This window comes from Lissotriton vulgaris, chromosome 1_1 (genome assembly GCF_964263255.1).
Source record: "Lissotriton vulgaris chromosome 1_1, aLisVul1.2, whole genome shotgun sequence".
Classification (NCBI taxonomy): Eukaryota; Metazoa; Chordata; class Amphibia; order Caudata; family Salamandridae; genus Lissotriton; species Lissotriton vulgaris.
Genome location: NC_141685.1, coordinates 1,113,422,556 through 1,113,447,128, shown reverse-complemented (window position 1 = coordinate 1,113,447,128; position 24,573 = coordinate 1,113,422,556). Strand labels below are relative to the sequence as shown.

Sequence of the window (24,573 nt, the reverse complement as noted above, 5' to 3'; positions counted from 1 at the left end):
AATTTTGTTTTGTAATGCTGGCGTTTTCGATTCAGTGGCAGCGGCAAGCGCTATGACTTTCCCACAGTATGGAGGTGGAGCACTCTTCTGCTCGTCAATGCATTCTTAAGCCAAGCGCTATGTATCAATCTGGTGCATTTGGGTTCTTGTTTAATCACGACTGTTTCCGTTTTTTTCGCGTTTTTCTTTCGCATGCAGTGAGATTAATAGCAATGTGACATGGTATAATTTTAGACTGTTGGTCATTGTGTCGGGTGACTAATTTGGTCCTGTTTGATTCCTTTTCTTTAGACCCCTGACGAAGGGTCATGGCTGTTGTTTGACCCGAAATGCATTGGGTATTTTGAAAACATGGATTAACATAATGATGTATAACACAACATACGATTTCTATTATGTTGGCAAGAGCAACAAATACTACGTTCAAATGAACGGATTTGAAGTGTTCGAAATGGAATAAATCTTGAATAATCTAATGAGAAAACGTTGTTTTCGTTATTATTGGAGAGCCCAGTCTAGAGGCTAGTGTCCCTATCCTCAACATACGTTTGAGCCACTAGGAAGTTAGCCACACAAAATATGATGCGGTCGCTGCTCAAAGACTGGAGGAAAACTAATGCCGGCCTCACTTGCGTAAAGCCAGCCTCCTTCATAATGGGCAGCAAGTATTTCTTTCTGATATCCGAGAAATGCCCGCAAAACATAATAAAATGCATTGTGTCTTAGGTTGAAAATGGTCACAAGTGCAGGGTGTGGCTATATCTGGTTTGACCCAGGTTGGATAATTGCCCAAATAAAAATGAATCAAATTAAATCTAAACTTAACCAATAAAAACCTATGAAATGGCTTTGTGAGAGTCATAAGGTATTGCTCAAGTGAGGTAGAGCCTAAAAGCATATAGTGAGATCTAACTGTGGGTTTCAACAATTCCCTTTCCTCCCGGGCTAGTCTGGCCCTTTCCATAAAGTGCTTTTTGACCAGGATCACATCCGCCTTCCTAATACAAGATGGTGATAGGAAAAGATCCGGGCGTCCCAGCTGTTCAAAGGACTTACTCAAATAATCCAACCAAGGAACTTTTTTGGAGTGGTCTAAGGACATTACGTCTGCTAAAATCGCGTGATTAAGGGTTAGTTCCTTGTTAGGCCAGATCTTAAGCCAGAATATTAACGGCGCCAGATTCAGCCTGTCGGTGACATAGTCCAAGCCCACTTCTGCATGGATCGAAAAAGTCGGGGTCGACTGGGGCACAGACAGCAAGGAACGCAAAAACCTGTTTTCTACTCTCTGGATTGTCTCTAGGTGTACGTGGCCCCATAAGGCTGACCCATACATCGCGATTGAGATGCATTTAGCATTATAGACTTTAAACAGAGCCTCCATCGGCCTGGCCCCCAACCTTTTTGTGAACCCCATGAGTGCCGCAGTTGATCTAGCCACTGATAAGCTCTTTGCCCTTATCTAGGGGCCCCATGAGCCCCTCTCATCGAAGAGCACCCCCAGGTATGGGAACACTGCCACTCTAGTGACCACTTCACCCTTGCATTTAAAGATTTTTTTCGGTTTACCTCTATTCCTATGGAATCCGACCACCATGGTATGTGACTTGTTAGCATTCACTTTTAGGTCTAGCCTATCCATAAATGCCCCAGAGGCATCCAGTAAATGCTGCAGACCATTGCCAGTGCAGGCTATGAGGACAGCGTCATCCGCGTATAGGAGAGCAGGGATCTTTGCTTCTCCTATACGCGGGACGTCCCCATCCACCTCCTCCAGATATCAACCCAGGCCATTAATATAGATGGTAAAAAGGAGGGGGGCCAAAATACAGCTCCGGCGTACCCCACGCATCGATTTAAAGCGGGTAGTACACCTTCCCTCGTTGGTGACCCGAATTTGAGAAAACAACTCTTGATGGAGGGATGCTATGAATTTAACCAGTGCCCCATCTATACCAAGCTCCAAAAGGATTGCACACAATTTGGCCCTGTTCACCAAATCGAAGGCCGAGGAGAGGTCCATTAAGGCCAGAAATAGCAACCACTCCTTGGCTACTGTATACTTGGCGACCAGCATGTGTAAATTGGAACACTGCTCCAGGGTGCCTCTCTTCTCCCTGAACCCATACTGGATGTTTGACAGCCCCCCACATCCCTCAATGCTATCCCTCAGCTTGACCAGGAGGACTCTGCCTAATATTTTAATTGCAGAATCTAGGAGGGATATGGGTCTATAACACCCGGGGTCATCACGCTGACCTTTTTTGAAGATCGGCACTATTATTGAGGTGGCCCAAGAGGTGCGTCATAGTCCTTTTATTTTCTTTATTTTAAGCAATGTTTTATAGCATTGCAATCTGCTGTGCGATACTTAAAAAAACTGTTGAAGCCAATGGATTTGGCATAGGCGAAACGTATTGTCTTTGCCAATGCTGGTTTAGCTATGTAATACTTGCTGGATCATTCATTATGCTTTACGGTAAGAAGCACCCTTTTGCATTCTTCATCGAACCATGACCACTTGCTATTGCATTGTCTTATCTGTGGATACTTAAAGAATATCCATGATAAGATGTCCTTCTGAGCTCCTCATAGGTTATGATGAGGGGGGCCAGGTCTGCTGAAGCGTTTGTTCCCCAAGAGATCTGCTCCATAACTTCACAGAATCTTTATGTTCTTCATTCAAGCTGGTTGACAGATTTTCAGTGTTCAGCTACCTAACGTAGGCTAGTTTGTTTTATAATTTCCAATTCAGCACTATTGGTAAGGTCTTTGTGTCTTTTAGAACGAGAGATTGAAGTTCAGTTCTAGAAGATTGCAGTCACTGTATAGGCACCATGGTAACATCAGATTCAGAAGATGTTTGGTGGTGGTGAAGATGGACAAACATGTACGTTACACACAATGCTCTGAGCCTATATTTTTTGCTACGTGCCTCTAGCACAAGATGCTCATAAAAGTTCCCTGTTCAAACTATTTTAGCATAGGCTAACTTGATTATAATAAAGAAACAATAGTAGATTTAGGGTTAATTCATCCAGAATTGCAGCAAACATTAAATCTTCCGCAGCCCTAACATTTTTCAACCTATTAAGTGTTTGTCCCAAAGGAAGCAAACCCTCACATGTGACACTGTAGACTGACATGGGTTCCAACCATGATCCATGCATTTCAGTTACTGTATGACCCTGGACAAGTCATTCCATCTAAGTACACCACCTGTGCAATCTGAAACGTTCTGATTTCAAACAAGCAATGAATTTAAACATGGGCATTGACAGCTCTGTTAACTGTACCACTCACCAGCTCCTTCACCACATTTATTTACGTACATTTCTATTGGTACCATCGCCTCTCTACTATGCATTGACAGTTTTGGGCAACTGTGTTTTACAAGCTTCAGCTGTAACACGCATATCAAACTATTCATTCAAGACTTTATAACCATATAAAATTACCTGTCCATCAGAAATCAATGGCAATAACATACCACCTCAGAAAACCAAACTCATGTATATTGCACTGACTGCAAGGGAAAGGGGAGGTTGCTTTTTACATAATACCCCATCCCTTTCTGCAGCATTTTCTGTATAACCGTTTCACCACAAATGCATTCCAGGGCTGCAAAGGGACCCGTTCTACTACCCTTCAACCTCTTCTCGTAGCTCTCACCCGTCCTTCGCAACCCAAAATAAACCTCAGTGCCGGTTATCCAATGGACCACCAATGGCACCTATATCACCTCCATCTTTCCTTGCCCAGTTGTATTTCTAACATCCCATACTGCCCCCAAAGTCAAGCCCTCCCGCATTGGTCACTACACAAGCCCCTCTACCCTTTGTATCCAATTCTATACCACCCTGCACACCTCTAAGAACATTTCCAATTCCCCATCAAACGCCCTCGAAATACTCCCTACTCACCTCACATGCTAACCACAATATGTATTCACACTTTGGACAAAAGGTACCCTACGACCCTTGTTATTGCCACTGCCACACTTACCTTGACCCGATCCAGCTGACGCAAGACGTTGCCCTTCCGCCGTCCTCGCTTTGACCCGCCGCTCTCCCAGCGTTGCTTGTCTTTCTCTTTCTCGCATTTCGAGCCGGGCGCCATTTTTCCAGCATCTCTCGGCTTCCGGAGCATCCGCCCGAAGCACCCGCCTCTCGCCTTTTCTCATTGGACAACCTCCCTCACTTTACTCGCTCCGATTGGTCTCTTTCGAATGATCCTGCGGAACGATTGATTGCGAACCCCGTCGATCTTTGGGCCCACGACTTTTTCCTGAGACAGCTTGGCGCGCACTGTCTACAGTGGAACAAACCCCTGAACCTCATTGGAGCATGTAATTGTCAGTCCTCCGGCATCTGCCAAACTGCTCTCCCAACAACTGGTCTGATTGGATAGGCAACTGTTCAACTAAACAACTATTAGACTGGGTACAGTGTCCATGGAGACAGACACAGCAGCGAACACAAATCGAGGGTGAGACTGTAGGAAGTTTGTTGGTTGCTCGATTCGATTCGAGAAGGTGGATGGGAGTTAATGTAGAGGAAGAAGGCTACTATTTGGGTATGAACGCAATGGCAAGGAAAGCATTACAGCAGAGAGCACTGTATAGAAAGAAGAACATGGCCTGTTTCGCGAAGGTTTCTGCAGGAGTATTATTTCTGCCCATTTTCCCTTTCTCTACCTCTGCTCCTTCACTCGTTTTCACTCGTTTTTTCCACCCTTTCTATCTTTCACCTTTCTGCTCTTTTCTGCATCTCTGCTCTTTTGTGCCTTATTTCTGCTTATTTTCCCTTTTTAGGTCGAAGGCCTAAAAGGCTGCGCTTGCGCAGTCTTAGGCATGAGATTTAATGATTTGTAGTAGCGCAGAAGGTTCCGCCTCCCTGCCCTCTCTCTCCTTCATTGGCTGGCTTCCTAAACGGAGGCCAGCCATTGGAGGAGAGAACGGTCACTTCAAACAAGCCCCGTCTTTTTCGGATTTGGGGGCGTGATTTTCTGCGTTCTTTAGACAGTGACGTTGCCTGTCACTCAGAACCACAAAACCACGCCCCCAAATACGAAAAATACAGAAGCTGGCGGGTGCCATTTTTTCTCGTCGCCCTGCGCTCTCCCTCCTCCCGTTCCGAGCTCCAGGCGTCGGAGACACAAACTCTGGCTTCCCGTTCTTGCCTTCTGCCCCCAGGTAAGGTTCCTAACTGTTGTCTGTTTAGCCATATCTCCGCCAACTCGGAACCCTCCCTCTCGTGTTGTATGTCCGTGTTTTTTATTTCAAGGTGCGGGTAGAATCAACAGCTGTGGGTTGTGTGGCTTGCTCGGGCTGCTGCCGGGGCGGTAGTTGCTCTCCGGAGGCCGGCTCGGGCTGTTGCCACACCGCAAACCTTGCTCCTTCACCAGCCGAACAGCCAGTGTCAGCTATCAGAAGAGACTCCACCGACTGAGGTACAGCGGCCATGACCTCCGTGCACCCGTCCCTTACTCCCCGCAGAGCGCTGTAAAGCCGTTTTGGTGTAGGCGCTACACACCTCCGGAGGCCGGCTCGGGCTGTTGCCACACCGCAAACCTTGCTCCTTCACCAGCCGAACAGCCAGTGTCAGCTATCAGAAGAGACTCCACCGACTGAGGTACAGCGGCCATGACCTCCGCGCACCCGTCCCTTACTCCCCGCAGAGCGCTGTAAAGCCGTTTTGGTGTAGGCGCTACACACCTCCGGAGGCCGGCTCGGGCTGTTGCCACACCGCAAACCTTGCTCCTTCACCAGCCGAACAGCCAGTGTCAGCTATCAGAAGAGACTCCACCGACTGAGGTACAGCGGCCATGACCTCCGCGCACCCGTCCCTTACTCCCCGCAGAGCGCTGTAAAGCCGTTTTGGTGTAGGCGCTACACACCTCCGGAGGCCGGCTCGGGCTGTTGCCACACCGCAAACCTTGCTCCTTCACCAGCCGAACAGCCAGTGTCAGCTATCAGAAGAGACTCCACCGACTGAGGTACAGCAGCCATGACCTCCGCGCACCCGTCCCTTACTCCCCGCAGAGCGCTGTAAAGCCGTTTTGGTGTAGGCGCTGCACAAAAAGTAAATCGTATTGTTATGCATATTTGCACAAATGGTAAACGCATTTGGGCTCCATTCTGTTTTGCTCAAAAATGTGACAGGGATTATCCAGGACGGCGTAGCTGATTCTTTCTCGAGGCGCACACCACAGACCCCCGTGGACAGGTGTTCCTCGTCGTTAAGAACATTCCTCATGACAGGAGCTCTCTCTGACCGGAACAGATTAATCCACACTCAGCCTGCTCTGGTAGAAGCCAGGTATGCGCTTCCAAGTGTACCTTGCTCCTCTTGGCACGGGGCCCTTGTACCACACACCAGTGGAAGCAGTGTCGACATGGCAACGCCGATTTCCCGCCATGATACCCGGCTGTCGCTTTAGGGGTGGATGACGGGCAGTTGTAGGGGACCTAAGACCCGGGGAGTTCACAGCCCCCCTCTCTTCGGTTAATTGCATTCGGCTCAAGGTCAGCAAACACCAGCTCAGCGGCCGAAGCCCGGCTCCAGGCGCTACCCAGCAGTCTGCTCAGTGGTCGGCATGGCCATTTGCGTCGCCAGTCAGTGACATGTATCGTGTAATTAGGGCACACTCTGCAATCTTGTAATGAAAGGCTAATAAACAGGCTTGCGCAGAGCGACTTCATTAGTCGGGGAAAGCAACGCGATATGGCGGGGTGATGGCCTGGAAGTGACAACTGTGTCTGCACACAGGAGAGCATGGCTGGAGGGAGAGGTGGGCGAGGCAACAAGTAACATGGAGAGTCGAGCCAGACTCGAGCTAAGAGTCCGGCTGGACTCTCAGAACACGATTCGAGTCAGGATCACACAGTTTGGTCACACGTGGAGCCAGGATTTTTAGTTTATCATTATGCAATTCACCTATTAGGTGGCTACCTCCGTCTCTCGTTTTTAACATCAACTGTTTATGCTTTGTTTTTAATTCTATGTGCGTGACCCTCACAGCCTCTGTCCCTGCAGCACATCTCGCCTCAGCCTACCCTGGGCCTCGCAGTGTGGGCTCCCCCTCTCTCACCTCACCCGCACAGTCCCTCCCCTCTGTCCTCTTGCACCCCCATCCCTCCACCACTTCCACCCCTCTGTCTCTGCGCACCCTCACAGTTCTCCCCCCCCCCGTCGCCGCCCACCCTCACAGTCCTACTCCTCTGTCACCTCGCACCCTCACTGTCCCACCCCTCGCAACCTCACTGTCTCACCCCTCGCACCCTCACTGTCCCAACCCTCTGTCACCTCTCACCCTCACAGTCCCTCCCCTGTCATCTTGCACCCTCACCCCTCTATCACTTCCACCCCTCTGTCACCTCTCACCCTCAGTCACAGTCCCACACCTCGCACCCTCACAGTCCCACCCCTCTCTCACCTCTCACCCTCACAGTCCCACCCCTCTCTCACCTCTCACCCTCACAACCCCACCCCCTGCATTAAAATACTGCTTTCACTCTCTGCGGTGTCTCTTCCCATCGTCCTCACGCCCTCTTCCTCTCAGCCCCCATCCCCCCACAGTGTTCCCCCTGCATCACCACGAACCGTCTGCCCACCGACACCCCTTCCCTGCATTTCTCCACCCTTACATCCTCACCGTGTGCAGCCCCCCATCTCACACCTCCCACTCCTCCGTCACCCACCCTGTCACACCTCCCAGCCTCGCGTCGCCCTCTCCCTCGCTTCACCCTCACAGTGGTATCCCTCACCTGTCACGCGCCTGCACGCTCTCACCATCCACTCGCTTCCTTCCCATCGTACCTCTCACTGCCTGCATCACCTTGCCCATACCTCCTCCCCTCCGCAGACTCCCAGCGCCTGACCCTATTCATGCTGAAAGCTGGCAGTGTTTGCTGCATCTCGTGATTAACCCCTACGTGTCCTCGCCCTGCCTGTCGGTGCTGCTGGGAGCTATGCCTGCCCTCCTCCGGAGCAGACTCCGCACTCTGCCTTAAACATCTGCCCTTTGGGACTGCCCTTGAACTCGGCACCGCTGCCCTGCCCCTACCTACGGTGGGCAGGAGCCCCCAATGCCAGAGGAGCCCGCTGGGGGGCACTGAGCAGAGAGGAACTTTTCATTTGTGGAGTAAGGGGAGTTTCAAGGGCTGAGGATGACGTCACACGGGAAGCTGCGGAAGGAGCGAGGGGTGCTGGCGGAGTACGAGAGCCAAGTCAAAGGTAAGTGCCCCAAGCCGCCGCCCCCCCCCCCCTCCGTAGGTGTGTGTCTGAGGCCTGCTGGAAGGGTGGGAGCTTTGGTGTCCGTGAGCGGGAAGTGGTATAAACATCATCATTCTGTGGGGTCTACAATCCTCTCAGTGCATCTCATCTCCCCCCATAGAGCATTGATGTCTATACCACTCTCAGTGCATCTCATCTCCCCCCGCTACAGCACTGAGGCCTTATCATCTGTCAGTGTATCTCAAGCATCCGACTGTCAGAAACTGAGGCTAACACACCTCTCTCAGTGCATCTCACCCTCTGCTGCCAGAGACTGCGGCCTTATCATGAAGGACTGGGTTCTTTAAGACCCAGCGGTGCCAGGGCACAACACCTGAAACCTTCGCGGGTAACCTGCTCCGGCGTACGAATCACAGAGACACGGGACACTTCCTTCGACGTCAAAGATTCAAGGTTTATTTGCTGCAGGGAACACAGAGATCACGACAAGTACACAGCGTGCAACTTGGGAGACTGCTTCAAATTGGTTCTCTGGATCGCTCCTTTTATACAGTTTTTACCCATAGGATAACATTGAACACAAAAGTTTACAACCCGGTTCCCACCATTATCCCCCAGAGGGGTCACTTTGGTCACTTTGAAACACATGAGGTCCGGAACATAAGTGCGGAAACATTTGGCGGTTCCCAACTGTAAAAACCATCTTCCCACCACTAGCAAATTCCAATCAGCAGTAAAACAGATCGAAATAGGAACAAGGACAGGTGTAGAGGAAGACGGAGACAGTGGGGAGATCGGAAAGGGTGTAAAAGGGGAGGTAACGGGAAACACGAGATACAGGCATCAAAGGGACGTGCCTAATGAGATGCACGGCTGAGACAATAAGTCCGTGCGGCAAGATGAGCCTCAAGCGGTGCCATCTGCCTTACAGTAGCAACCCCCTCGTCATAAAGACACTCACAAAGAACATGTGTCTTCCGCAGATATCTTGGGAGTCCCAGGGTCGCGAAGCGGACAACGTCCGTTCGCTGGCTACTTGAGGGCAAGAGACAAAATGGATGCCGTATCTAAGATGGAACCCGTGGGTACAAATGAAAAACCCACATAACAAACGAACGGTTTAAGTTAGCACAGCGAAACTGCGCACACTTACTAAACTCGTCATTTGCGGTTCATAGATACCAGACTCGACCATATTCGTGCGAGTCGAAAACACCACTTACAATTGTCACGGAACCTCAGACGCTCCTTTTGCCCTCATGTAGGCAAGCACTAGTCGGAATCATATTCGATATTCATCAGACCATCGAGGTGTTGCTGTAGCATAGCTCTGTCCAACCGAGTCCCCTTGGTAACAGATGGTTGTCTCATACACGTTGTAGCACAGAGGCCACATAAGGCAGGACCACACTGCACACAAAGGCAACACGTGAACATGAACACTACAACGACTCCGATGATCATCAGAATTTTCCAACCCCAAGTCGACATCAGGCCCCAAAACCATCCAAGTAGCGTCCAATCCCCTACATCCACGTGTATGGATTCGGAGATCTTGTGCAACCTCGAGATGGCTTGATAGACAGTAGGAGCATTATCTGGAATAAAAATGCAGCAGCTCGAATGGATCACCTTACATACCCCACCTCGATCTGCTAAGATGACATCTAAAACCATACGGTTTTGTAACGTCATAAGTCTCTCCGCCTGAAGTTCTGTGGTGATATTACCAAGGGCACTGGCAGTAATATTAGCTGTCGATTCTACCACTCGAGTCAACTGTCTCAGGTTCCTACTATTGACCATAGGTCCCCAAAACGGGAGGAAACCCTTGAAAAAGTCTCCTGCCTCTTGACCGGCAGTATCCTCTTCACTAATTACGCCTCGTACAACTCTAGTCTTATGATAATCGGCATCTACAGTAAACGTCGGAGGCAACAGATTTGCAATGAAACATGAGCCCATGAAGTCAGCGGGCAACCATGTGTATGCACGATCATAGCAGATAAAGTATGTACCCTTGGCAGCCAGAAACACAGGGGACGAGGACATCGGCAGAATGTAATTTTCAGTGCAAGCACTTGCTCCAAGTCGGGCTTGCGATCTTCGGCCACGACCCATAAGACAAAAATTACCAGTGTGGGGTACGACCCATATCGGGGGCGAGCTTTTAAGCTGCTTTTCGCTAGTGAACACACTATATTCACCTCTACTTAGGACCCTATAGGCCTGTACCTCTTCTTCGGGAATAAGCGAAGGATCATAGATCTCACTATCTAAATCCTCTATTGCTATTGACAAAGGTTTTTGATACGAGGTAGGACCAGAGTAGGGGGAACGTGGTTCTCGAATGGGGTGGAAACCCAGTGCGCTTCGAAACATTGTTTGAAATGCTCGAGCTGACCCTTGGGAACTATACGGTAACACCAGATATGGAATTCCCTTATCTGTAGTATGTGGCATCAACCCACACACCCAACAATTAGTAGTGTTAACCACTAACTGATGCTGATGGAGGAGCTGAATAAAGGAATTGTTGCGGAATTCTACACGTCTAGCCTGCTCGTGTTCCGGTAACATGTGAAAGGAATGGGGAGAAGCAGTAGAGGTAAGATTAGGGTAAGGAGTAGGAGTAGGTGTAGCAGGTAAGAAGTAAGACATCGTGTAATACACCCCACCCGCCAATAATGCAGAAGCAGTCAAGAACAATACAAACAGTTGGAATATGAAACATTTGGTACGACTGAGTTGCTGCAGCTTGAATCTGTGGACTTGAGCTCCCTCCAAATCATTCAGCTTCGAGAATGCCATTCCCTACAACCGTCCGCAACGTTTCTTGACGCACTTCGTTCTGTGCAGCAATAGTCAATCCCTAGGAGTTCCCAGGAACCGACGGCCTTTAACCTAGCGTCAAGACCTACTGTCCAGAAGGAAGTACGCGCGCGGCCCTACGGCCTTCAATGCACAATATGTACGAATGCAAAAACAAAGTCTCTCAGCTGTAAAGGCAAAAAAGATACAAGGAGTGAAGCTCAAAATATATGTACAAAAATAATTACAGTAATACGAAAGTTCAAAACTGATCACGGAAAACGGGATAATGCAGTTGTCAATACAGCAAGGCAAGATCTTTTTATTTGTCCTTAGTGCGAGATCGCAAAAAGTATAGAGTTTTCCCAGGACGTGTCTGCTCGTCAAACAAAGGATCCGTTGAAGAGACAGCGTCCTGCTGATCAGTTGAGTGTTCTGGTCTTGCGTCTTTTGATGCTAATTGTTCAACAGTGTCTTTCTGCTGCGCTGAGGATTCTTCAACAAGCTGTGCGTCGCTAAAAGGCACAAACGCCGGCAATGTTTCTGTTTCAGATGACGCAATGCCTCTCCTTACCCACGGGTCTGCCGGCAAAGGGATGGGGACTCGTTTGGTGTGCGTAGCATGCACCCAATTCTTACGTCCCTCAAGACGAACGGCAGTCCTCGTGGCCAGGAGCACTTGGTAGGGTCCGGTGAACCTCGGGTCCAGGTTATTTTTGCGTGAAAAGTTCCTTGTCACCACCCAGTCTCCGGGCTGGAGCTGGTGGCCTGGACCCTCTGTCTGCGTCGGCAATGCGTCGTAAACCTGTTGGTGAATTAACCTCAGTTTAGCAGTCAAGTCATGTAGATAATCGATCAACATTGGGTACTCAAGATCAGAAAACATTCCTGGCCTAGGAACCCCCCACACATTCGCAGGACGGCCGAACACTATTTCATAGGGACTAAGCCCTACTCGGGAGTGTACAGTCGCCCTAGTTGACAGTAATGCTAAAGGTAAAGCGTCAGGCCACGAAAGACCAGTCGTAGCCTGAATCTTCGCTAACTTTAGTTTAAGGGTGCCGTTGTACCCTTCAACCAATCCAGCTGACTGGGGATGATTGGCGCTATGGAATTTCTGATTAATTCCAAGGCCCTTACACACACTCTTCATCACGCTTCCAACAAACTCACTTCCGTTATCTGACCACACGACTCTAGGCATTCCATACCGAGGAAAGTATTCCTTCAGTAGGATTTTCGCAGTAGACAAAGCAGTATTGTCTTTGAGAGGATAGGCCTCGATCCATCGGGAGAATGCGCAAACCACAACTAAAACGTATTTCAGGTTATTGCATCGCTCCATATGGATGAAGTCCAATTGAATCACCTCAAAGGGATACGAAGGGGGAGCAAAACTGCCAGGAGGAGTTGGGGTTCCTTTGCCAGGATTGTACATTATACACACCATACAATTCTTCACCAGACGTTCAGCACATTTCGTAATGCCATCATTCTTCCACACAGGAGCCAGCAACTTACAAATACCTTTCGCGCTAATATGTGCTAACCCATGCGCCATTGTCACAACGGCCAGCACATACGCATCAGGCAACAACCATCTTTTCTGATCCGACAAATCAATCCAACAACCATTCGCATCCAACTTTCCCGTACTTTCTTTCCACTTCGTCTTTTCAGTCTCGGTGGCCTCATTCTGAATTGCTTTCACACTCTCGATAGTGTCTTCACACATACTCGATTCTGTAGGCCACCTAACCGAACTCGTCACATACATTCGAGTGCTAAGGTTCCGGGCAGTCTCCTTAGCAGTCTCATCCGCAAACGCATTACCACGACCAATATCATCCGTCACCTTACGATGCGCACTACATTTAACAATCGCAACTTGCATAGGCAAAGTCAATGCATCCAAAAGATCATTCACAAGCTGGCCATGCTGAATCTTCGTACCGTGCGACGTCAAGAAACCTCTCTCTCTCCACAATCGTCCAAAGCTGTGAGCAACACCAAACGCGTATTGACTGTCGGTAAAAACATTCACACGTTTCCCTTTCGCCAACACACACGCTCTAGTAAGAGCAATCAGCTCCGCAGCTTGGGCAGAATTCTGATTCAACCTTGCAGTCTCAACAACAGTATTCAATGTTACAACAGCATAAGCAGTAGTCACATCGCCATTCGGCAACTTAAAACATGACCCATCCACATACAAGGTGCCATCCGGATCTTCCAATGGGGTGTTTTTAAGGTCCACTCGACCTTTTGTTTCCTCTTCAGTCCTCAAGTAGCAGTCATGTTCTGCTACGTCATCTGACTCTGTGCTAATTGGTAACAAAGTTGCCGGGTTCAAAACGTTACAACGTTTTATCTGAATGTGGCTTGCCAAGAGCGTCAATTCGTACCCAGACAACCTCGCACTCGTCAAGTGCTGAGTTTTCGTTCGATTCAAAAGAGTATCGACTGCATGCGGAACCATCACCGTAAGCATATTATCCATGACCAATCCTGCTGATTGTCGGATGGAGACCGCAGCTGCCGCTGTTGCTCGTAAACAACTCGGCAATGCTCTAGCTACTGGGTCCAAGGTCGAGGAAAAATATGCACATGGACGTTGCTTACCACCGAAAGGTTGCGTTAAGACACTCAAAGCACAACCTTCTCTCTCATGAACATATAACGTAAACGGCTTACTGTAATCAGGGGTGCCTAACACAGGAGCCGAACACAATGAATCACGCAGTTCAAAAAAACTTTTCTGACATTCTTCCGTCCATGGTAAAGGAGTTGAAACATCCTTACACGTAAGAGCCACCAATGGTTTCGCTAGCAATGAAAAATGTGGAATCCATTGCCTGCAGTACGACGTGATACCTAGAAAGGCACGCACATCTCTTTGGGTTTCTGGCACAGCCATTCGCGCAATCGCTGCAATTCTCTCTGGGGTCAATCTCCTTCCCTCCTTTGACAATAAGTGACCTAGATAGGTTACTTCTTGACAACAATATTGGAGTTTAGAAGGTGACACCTTGTGATTTAACTCACAGAGATGTTGCAGCAACGACACCGTAGCAATTTTGCAAATGTCCTGAGTATCAGCAGCCACCAATAAGTCGTCGACGTATTGGATCAAAGCCGCACCAACCGGCAACCTAAACGCATCCAGTTGACCCTTCAAGGCTTGACTGTAAATAGATGGACTTTCACAGTAGCCCTGAGGAGCGCGTTTGAACCGGAAGCTGCGTCCACCAAGAGAGAAACCGAAAAGGTCCCTGCTCTCCTCGGCAATCGGGATGCTGAAAAACGCATTTTTCAAGTCAATCACCGAAAACCACGATGCAGAAGCTGGAATCAGAGTCAGTAGCGCCGTGATGTCAGGCACAACAGGAAATTGAGGAACCACAATTTTATTTACCTCCCGTAAATCGATAACAAAACGATAAACAGGCGGTTTTGAAGGATCAGTACGTTTAAGAATGGGCAGCACAGGGCTGTTGCACACGTTTCCCCGAGTCTCTTCAATAACATCTTTCTCGATCAAATCATAGATGATCGCCAACAGTGCTCGTTCACCATCAAGGGAGATACGATATTGGGGAATACGTGGCAATCGCACATTAGATTTCAACTGAACAACATAAGGGGAGATATCAAGCAGGCCCACGTCATTTGGACCTGTTGCCCACAAAGACGCAGGAAGAGAACTCAATTCCGGTGGGAGCTTATCGAGGGACAAATACATGGGAGAGACAACCCTCTCTCCTAACGTAAGCTTTACACCCGCAGGAGAACAATACAAAGTTGCGTACAAACGTTTAAGCAAATCCAGGCCCAAAAGATTTTCGCCACAACCCGTGGTTAAAATCAACGGAGCTTCTAGCTCACGTGGCCCAATTGTAAGGGGCAAAGGGCGCGAAACTGGATTGCTAACGGGGGCGCCAGAGAATCCAACGGAAACATTTGTTAAGCCAGACAAAGGTGCGCCAGGGAGTTTCGAATACATGATAGAACTTTTCGCTGCACCAGTGTCCAACAGAAAAGGCTCAACGACGCCCGATGTAGCAACTGCGACGTAAGGCCCTCTCTGATCAACCGGAACTGATACCACTCCCTCTCCTTGTCTATGGCTGTCCTAGTAATTACTGTCGTCAGTTCCCTGATCGACGTAATAATCGTCTACATTGTACTGCGCAGATCGTCCTTGTGATGATCCACGTTGATCGAAACAATTATTAGAATTGGATGGGTTATCTGAGCGATCATTCTGAGCACCACGACCTCTACCACGTGATGTTTGCTGTGAACCACCACGACCTCCTCTAGATGAGTTACCATTGTTACGTTCATTTAAAACAGGGCAATTGAATTTAATGTGTCCCTCCTGTCTACAATAAGCACATTGATTGTACCCTAACGAGGATCTTTGGGAGGAGGAGTCGTTACGGGTTTGGGATCTGTTCGATTGTGGCTGTGACCTATTCTGTTGCGAAGTATTCTGATTTGACCGCAGAGGATACGCTTGTTGCAACAACACTTTAGTTTTGAGCTCTTTCGTCTTTTTATCAGCACGGTCGTTCTCTTCTTTCTCTCTATTCTCATAGTATTGTGCCGTAGCCAATATCTGAGCCGAAGTAGAAACGGCCCATGCACTTTCCGAATTTCTCAATTTATTGCTCAAGTCGGGCAATAAATTCGAAACAAATTTATCCACAAACAACCTTTGACCACCCTCAGTACCCATATCCTGTCCACTATGGTCGATGAATGCTTCCTCGAACCTCGTAAAGAAGTCGGAAACACTCGCATCTTTCTTCTGCTTACAGGCTGACAACTTGTCCCAGTTCACCTTCATAGCTGGCATAAGAGTTTTCATTAGCGTAATAATTCTTTGAGGAAGGTCAAGAATCAACTGGTCGGGTTTAGTAGCAGCTACTTGTCCGGCGTCTGCCGCTACAATGGCAGCCCAAGCACCACCTAATTCAGCCGGGTGATTTTCCTGTCGAATCTTTGCCCATACCGGTTGCGGTACGACATTGCCAAACAACATATCGATATCGGCAAGATTCATTACCGTAGCATCTACAAGCTGTGATAATTCTTTGTAATACCCTGTAGGATTCTTGCGTGGGTCAGGCAAAGATTGCTTCACCTGTAACACTTCCGAGCGTTTCCATGGGAGATGTATCCATATTCTCTGGAAGTGCGCCAATGTCGGAGGTTGAGCATTTGGATTTGCTGGTATCCAAACCGGCGGAACTTCACGCATAGGATATTGGCCAGACTCGTCTGGTTGTTTTTCAATATCCTCAACAAACAATGCATGTGGGATGGGAGCGGGACGAAGAGATAGCAATCGTTCAACAGCACGTCGAACGTTGGTATCCACTATCAGCCCATTTGCGAACTGAAGCTGGAGATCAGACAGAGCGGTGAGCACCTCGTCAGGTGCATCAGCCGCTATTTGATCATAAAGGAACTTACACATTTCGTTAAACACATATCTCTGGGTTGGTATATTGAATTGACAAAATGTTTCGAGGACAACACGGGGTGGACTTCTCTGAGGATTTACCATCCAACCCATCGCCATATTATATAGCGCAACGCGTTCTCTGTTTCCAGGAAGCTGACTACGTCTCTGAGGACCATCGGAACCAGCGGACCCATGAACAGGTCCGAGCGAATGAAAGAAGCTAGCCGCAAGAGGAGAATTGCGACTACGAGTAGAGGGAGAAGCATACGATACAGGACTAACAAGAGAAGGAGTAGAAACAGTAGCAACAGCAGGGGTTAACAAAACAGGAGCAGTAGCAGAAGCAGTAGCGGGAACAGGAGTATGTGGAAGCGGAGGAGCAGTAGGAATAGAAACAGACAAAGGAACAGGAACAGTCGGAAGAACGGGTGCAGGTTGAGGAACAGGCGGAGGAGGAATAGGCGGAAGAATAGGTACGGCAGGGACCACAGGAGCTGCGGTACCCTGTACGTACGGAGGTGGCGACTTCATAAGATAAGACATTAAGGGATCCTCAACTGGCTCTTCCTTCTTTTCCGACTCCGTTGGTAAAGCGGGGTAACATTTATCTACAGTCATATGCTGTAATCGGTCAAACACTTCCTTATCCTTAACCTCCTTATCTCGCTGAAATTGCTCTGCTTTCTTCACTATGGTAGCAACATTATCTCGCTGATTACGTTTAGTCTGTCTGATTTCTTTCTGTCGGGCTTCTTTGCGCCACAACCGAAAGGCATCAAACATGGCCGGCCTTGACTTTCTTTCGAACAATTTAATCTCTAGATTATCTAAAATCGGGGCTTCGAAGCTACCATGAGGTGGCCAACGAAGGTCGCCGTCCTTTTTCGTATATTTAATCCAGTAATCGTTAAAGGTAACTGGGCCTAACCCATGCTTACTATAGAGCTCATACGTGGGAGTTCCAACCGGAGGTATCGGACACGAGTCCTCCAGTCGGGAATCCACACCACAAGGTCTGAAACAACTAAACAAAGTACTACGACCAGGCATCTTGCACACTAGCCGAGTTTCACAAACTTCAAGGGTTACGGGATTTACCAAGTCCCAGCAAAGAACAAAACCCTCGGTTTTTGGCGGCTGCAGTCGTCAAACAACACAACAAAGTACGCTAGCAAAGTGTCACCGACAAAAACACTCACACAGCGCTAACAACAAAAACACTCGCTAAAGTGTCAACAACGAAGAACTATGGGAGCGACCCACAAATACTAACTCAAAGATCGATGGCGTCACCAGGAAGGCCCGTCAATCGTCTCGCTATACCAAGGTCTACGCCAGGCGCCAAAACAGGTCTACAGTCAGGGCAGCAGTCCGTCGCAGCCGTCCGGAGGCGGGAATCTTCGCGGGAAAAGTCTTCGGGCCACTTATTTCGACAACAGGATCGATGAAGCGGAGTGCACCTTCCCTCGGAGATTTCACACGAAGTTCCTCACGATCGTCGGGCTTGGACCGGTACCACTGATGCAGCCCTACGTTGGGCGCCAACTGAAGGACTGGGTTCTTTAAGACCCAGCGGTGCCAGGGCACAACACCTGAAACCTTCGTGGGTAACCTGCTCCGGCGTACGAATCACAGAGACACGGGACACTTCCTTCGACGTCAAAGATTCAAGGTTTATTTGCTGCAGGGAACACAGAGATCACGACAAGTACACAGCGTGCAACTTGGGAGACTGCTTCAAATTGGTTCTGTGGATCGCTCCTTTTATACAGTTTTTACCCATAGGATAACATTGAACACAAAAGTTTACAACCCGGTTCCCACCATTATCCCCCAGAGGGGTCACTTTGGTCACTTTGAAACACATGAGGTCCGGAACATAAGTGCGGAAACATTTGGCGGTTCCCAACTGTAAAAACCATCTTCCCACCACTAGCAAATTCCAATCAGCAGTAAAACAGATCGAAATAGGAACAAGGACAGGTGTAGAGGAAGACGGAGACAGTGGGGAGATCGGAAAGGGTGTAAAAGGGGAGGTAACGGGAAACACGAGATACAGGCATCAAAGGGACGTGCCTAATGAGATGCACGGCTGAGACAATAAGTCCGTGCGGCAAGATGAGCCTCAAGCGGCGCCATCTGCCTTACAGTAGCAACCCCCTCGTCATAAAGACACTCACAAAGAACATGTGTCTTCCGCAGATATCTTGGGAGTCCCAGGGTCGCGAAGCGGACAACGTCCGTTCGCTGGCTACTTGAGGGCAAGAGACAAAATGGATGCCGTATCTAAGATGGAACCCGTGGGTACAGATGAAAAACCCACATAACAAACGAACGGTTTAAGTTAGCACAGCGAAACTGCGCACACTTACTAAACTCGTCATTTGCGGTTCATAGATACCAGACTCGACCATATTCGTGCGAGTCGAAAACACCACTTACAATTGTCACGGAACCTCAATCATGTCGGTGTATCTCACCCCCTGCTGCCACAAAACTAAGACTGAGGCCTGCACACCCCTCGGTGCATGTCAACTTTCCTTCTGCCCGAGAAATGACACATACATAGCTCTATCAGTGCATCTCACCCCCCCCCCCCTGCTGCCAGAGAACTGAGGCCTGCACAGCTATTGCCATTGTAAATGACAATACCATTTATTTATATATAAAAAAAAATGTCATAGGCAATGCCAATAGCTCTACTTTTAATAATGCCGAGACCATTGCATTGTAAATGCTTGTTTCTTTATCCCTTCTTTCCTCCCTTTACCTTTCCCCGCCGCTGCTGCCCCCGCGGCCCCTCCCCCCCCGGCGCGACCGGCCCAATCCAGCTCCCCTCCCGCCTCCCAGCTGTCCAGCCCTCCCCGACCCCTACTTAATGGCGGCCACTGCGGGGACAGGCGAGCAAGACCACTGACTCATTGTCAGTGAAATTGCTCTCCCACCCTCGCAGCTCCACCATTAAGTGAGGTGCCCCTGCCCCTGCACTCTTGAGTGTTGGTGATCGAGGCCCTCCTCCACCCGCAGGTTTCCCTGCGCCTCATCCCTGGTGGTCCAGTGGACCTCTGTCTCCTTTCTTTCTTTCTGCTTCTTCACTCGTTTTCTCCCCTTTCTATCTTTCACCTTTCTGCACCTCTGCTCTTTTGCGCCTTATTTCTGCCCATTTTCCCTTTCTCTCCCTCTGCTCCCTCACTCGTTTTCACTCATTTTTCTCCCCTTTCTATCTTTCACCTTTCTGCACCTCTGCTCTTTTGTGCCTTATTTCTGCCCATTTTCCCTTTCTCTCCCTCTGCTCCTTCACTCGTTTTCACTCGTTTTTCTACCCTTTCTATCTTTCACCTTTCTGCTCTTTTGTGCCTTATTTCTGCTTATTTTCCCATTTTTCTTTATCCCTTCTTTCCTCCCTTTACCTTTCCCCACCGCTGCTGCCCCCGCGGCCCCTCCCCCCCCCCCCCCCCAGTGCGATCGGCCCAATCCAGCTCGCCTCCCAGCTGTCCAGCCCTCCCCGACCCCTACTTAATGGAGGCCACTGCGGGGACAGGCGAGCAAGACCACTGACTCATTGTCAGTGAAATTGCTCTCCCACCCTCGCAGCTCCACCATTAAGTGAGGTGCCCCTGCCCCTGCACTCTTGAGTGTTGGTGATCGAGGCCCTCCTCCACCCGCAGGTTTCCCTGCGCCTCATCCCTGGTGGTCCAGTGGACCTCTGTCTCCTTTCTTTCTTTCTGCTTCTTCACTCGTTTTTCTCCCCTTTCTATCTTTCACCTTTCTGCACCTCTGCTCTTTTGCGCCTTATTTCTGCCCATTTTCCCTTTCTCTCCCTCTGCTCCCTCACAAGTTTTCACTTGTTTTTCTCCCCTTTCTATCTTTCACCTTTCTGCACCTCTGCTCTTTTGTGCCTTATTTCTGCCCATTTTCCCTTTCTCTCCCTCTGCTCCTTCACTCGTTTGCACTCGTTTTTCTACCCTATCTATCTTTCACCTTTCTGCTCTTTTCTGCATCTCTGCTCTTTTGTGCCTTATTTCTGCTTATTTTCCCTTTTTTCTTTATCCCTTCTTTCCTCCCTTTACCTTTCCCCGCGGCTGCTGCCCCCGCGGCCCCTCCCCCCCCGCCCCCCCCAGCGCGACCGGCCCAATCCAGCTCCCCTCCCGCCTCCCAGCTGTCCAGCCCTCCCCGACCCCTACTTAATGGCGGCCACTGCGCGGCCGCGGGCTGCGGGCACGCCGCTGGTGCACCGAAGGCGCGTCAAAGGCAAGCACGTCTGCGCCCGTCTGCGACCCATCCGCGACCAGCACCAGGAACCCTGGACCTCTGCCCTGCCAATGCTACGACCCAGCAGCACTCCACGCACTCAACCCAGGCTGCAACAACAACTGCAAGCTAGCATCACCAGCCAACACATATGGACCCTTCAGCTGTCACCGCTGCCGGCACACCTGCAGCACCGCCAAGAACACGGATCCAGCACAACCCGTCCACAAGAACACAACCAAACCGAAGACCCTGCAATGCATCCTCCTTAACGTCCGATCCCTCCACAAACACGCCACAGAAATCTGGGACCTCCTCGACAGCACCACCCCAGATGTAGCATTCTTCACCGAAACCTGGACCAACACCACCTCGGGACCGGACATCGCCATCGCCATCCCCCAAGGATACAAGATCTCCAGGAAGGACCGCCCCACCCACCCAGGAGGAGGAATTGCCATCGTCCACAAATCCAGCCTCCGCCTGAGCACACTCCCTGACGAGTCCACAAAACTGATGGAACACCTTCACTTCAAGATACTGGCCAGCCCCACCGCCGCCCTCCGAGGAACACTCATCTACCGACCCCCTGGACCCCGCGGACCCTTCGCCAACTCCATCACGGACATTATCTCCCCGCAGGCCATCGCATCCACCAACTACACCCTGCTGGGAGACCTTAACTTCCACCTCGACAATCAACTGGACCCCAACACCACATGCCTCCTGGACAACCTTCACAACATTGGACTCCGCCAGATCGTGACCGAGCCCACGCACTCAGAAGGACACACCCTCGACCCCCTCTTCACTGCAGGAAACTCCATCACCTTCAGCCACACCACTGAACTCCCATGGACCGACCATCGTTGCGTCCACTTCACCTTCAGAACACCCACCATCCACAGACACCAGCACCTGCTTCCACAAAGAAACTGGACCAAAATCACCGATGACCAGCTCACCTCCTCACTCAACAACTCCACCCCAACCATCGCGGAAAACGACGACCCCAACACCGCAGCCCGAACCCTGCATAGATGGATCTCGGACAGCACCAACACCATAGCCCCCTCAAGAAAAACAACAATACCCGTGCCAAGAAAGCCAGATGGTTTATCACCGAACTTCTAGAGTCCAGGCGCACATGCCGCTGTCTCGAAAAGACCTGGAGAAACACCAAATCCACAGAAGCCCACAACAACTTCAGAGCTGCCACCAACGCCCACCATCAACTCATCAGAGAAACGAGGAAAAAAGCGATTGAAGACAGAATCTCCACCCACGCACACAACAGCAAGGAATTCTTCAGCATCATCAAGGAGTTCGCCCAACCCACCAGCGAGTCTACCGACATCCCTCCCTCACAAGACCTCTGCGACAAACTCAGCATCTTTTTCCATCACAAAATCAAGAGCATCTACGACAACTTCGACAAAGGCAACCAACACACTGAACCCTCACCAACCACCCCCGACACCTGGAAACCAGCGATTGATGACTGGACAGCCCTCACCACCGAAGACACACTGAAGACAATGAAGTCAATCCACTCAGGGGCCCCCACGGACCCCTGCCCCCACCACATCTTCAACAGAGCCGCCAACACCATCGCACCCATGCTCTGCCACACCATCAACCGCTCCCTGGCGACCGCCTTGTTCCCCGACGACTGGAAACACGCCGAGGTCAACCCCCTCCTGAAGAAACCCTCAGCGGACCCCACCGACCTCAAAAACTACAGACCCATCGCCCTGCTCCCGTTCTCAGCGAAAGTCATCGAGAAAGCAATCAACAGCCAACTCGCCACATTCATTGAAGAACACAACATCCTCGACTCCTCCCAATCCGGCTTCAGAAAAAACCACAGTACGGAAACCGCCCTCCTCGCTGCAACAGACGACATCCGCACCTTACTGGACAAAGGAGAAACAGTAGCCCTCATCCTCCTCGACCTATCAGCGGCGTTCGACACAGTCTCCCACCGCACCCTAATACGCAGACTCTACGATGCAGGAATCCAGGACAAGGCCCTCGACTGGATCTGCTCCTTCCTCTCCGGCAGGACGCAGCGGGTCAGACTCCCCCCTTTCCTCTCGGACCCCACACCTACCACCTGCGGAGTCCCCCAGGGCTCCTCCCTCAGCCCGACGCTCTTCAACGTCTACATGGCTCCACTTGCCCCCATCGTCAGAACCTACGGACTCAACATTGTGTCATACGCAGACGACACCCAGCTCATCCTCTCCCTATCCAACGAGCCCAACACCGCCAGACGCAACTTTCGAGAAGGCATGGAAGCCGTCGCCAAATGGATGAAAAACAGCTGCCTACAACTAAACACCAACAAAACAGAAGTACTCATCATGGGCCCAAACCCCGACACCTGGACCGACACCTGGTGGCCCACCGCCCTCGGAAACCCGCCAACCCCCACAGACCACGCACGCAACCTGGGAATCATCCTGGACTCCGAGCTCAAAATGGACCGCCAGATCAACTGTGTCTCATCTTCCTGCTTCCACACCCTCCGCCTCCTTCGTAAGACCTTCAAATGGATCCCCCTCGAACACCGAAAGACAGTCACTCACGCCCTGGTCACCAGCAGACTCGACTACGGCAACGCACTCTACGCCGGAATAAACAAAAACCTCATCCGCAAGCTACAGAACATCCAGAAAGCCGCAGCAAGACTGGTCCTCAACCTGCCAAAACACTGCCACATCTCCCAGCACCTGCGCACACTCCACTGGCTCCCTGTCGAGGCGAGAATCACCTTTAAGATGCTCACCCAAGCACACATGGCCCTCCACGGCACCGGACCAGCATACCTGAACAGCCGACTCAAATTCCACGCACCCCAAAGGACCCTACGATCAGCCCAGCTTTCCTACGCCGTGGTCCCTCGCACCAGAAAGACCAGATCGGGAGGCCGTTCCTTCTCCTTCCTCGTGGCCAAAGCATGGAACGCCCTTCCGCTCCACCTCAGACAGACAACATCGCTCCCCATCTTCGCAAGAAACCTCAAAACCTGGCTCTTCGACAGACCCCCTCCTTGATGGAATGGAACCTGCACCCCCCTCCCCCCACCCCTAGCGCCTTGAGACCCTCACAGGTGAGTAGTCACGCTTTAACAAACTCCTGATTGATTGATTGATATGTTGCACCGTTTGAGGAAGAGAATCTTTGGGGAAAAGGGAGTCATTGCAGTGCAACCATGCCAAATTCCCCAGGTTCATGCATGATGAGATTCAGCACCAGTCCAGTTTTATTTTTCTTTGGATTGTGGAACTTGTATTCTTGTTTATTCCATTCTAAAAGATGACTACAAGTCCCAGAATTCAAAGGAAAAAAAACTTTTCTGGAGCAGCATATCACGCATTGACCTGGAAAACTTGGCAGCCATGCCTCGGGGGGGAGGGGGGAGCGGGATCAATAACTTACGATTTAGAAACACTTTCAGCTGAGTTCCTTGTGCATCCAGTTTTTATGTCAAGAGAACTTCTGATTACCGTTCGTACTAAAGAGAGATCTCAGAGGCCTGGGATCAGTTTTGACTCGCCATAAAGTAGTGCAGAGGGTTAACATGCCTTTTGCAAAGAACACGTACTGTCTATCACAGGGATAGTGGCTTGCTTGGGTCAGCATACCACCTGTCTAATCACATTTCAATAAAACGTTTTATTTTTTATGAAATGCATTAAAAAAAATGTTATGATACTTGCACACAGAAGAAGCTGGAGAATCTGCCTACTAATGAATATTGTTGAAGTAAGCTGCCGACCATTTGAAGCGGTTGCA

At 50.0% G+C, this 24,573-nt stretch overlaps 1 protein-coding gene across 1 annotated transcript in view; it reads right to left on the bottom strand.

Moving 5' to 3' along the window:
• Positions 1–4,178, bottom strand: part of DCAF15 (DDB1 and CUL4 associated factor 15) — a 237,310-nt gene extending 233,132 nt beyond the window's left edge. Inside the window, exon 1 of the mRNA XM_086963642.1 lies at positions 4,006–4,178. Coding sequence (XP_086819768.1) covers positions 4,006–4,149 — 144 coding nt within the window. The 5' untranslated portion in view covers positions 4,150–4,178. The remainder of the gene's footprint in view (positions 1–4,005) is intronic.
• Positions 4,179–24,573: the final 20,395 nt, after the last annotated feature.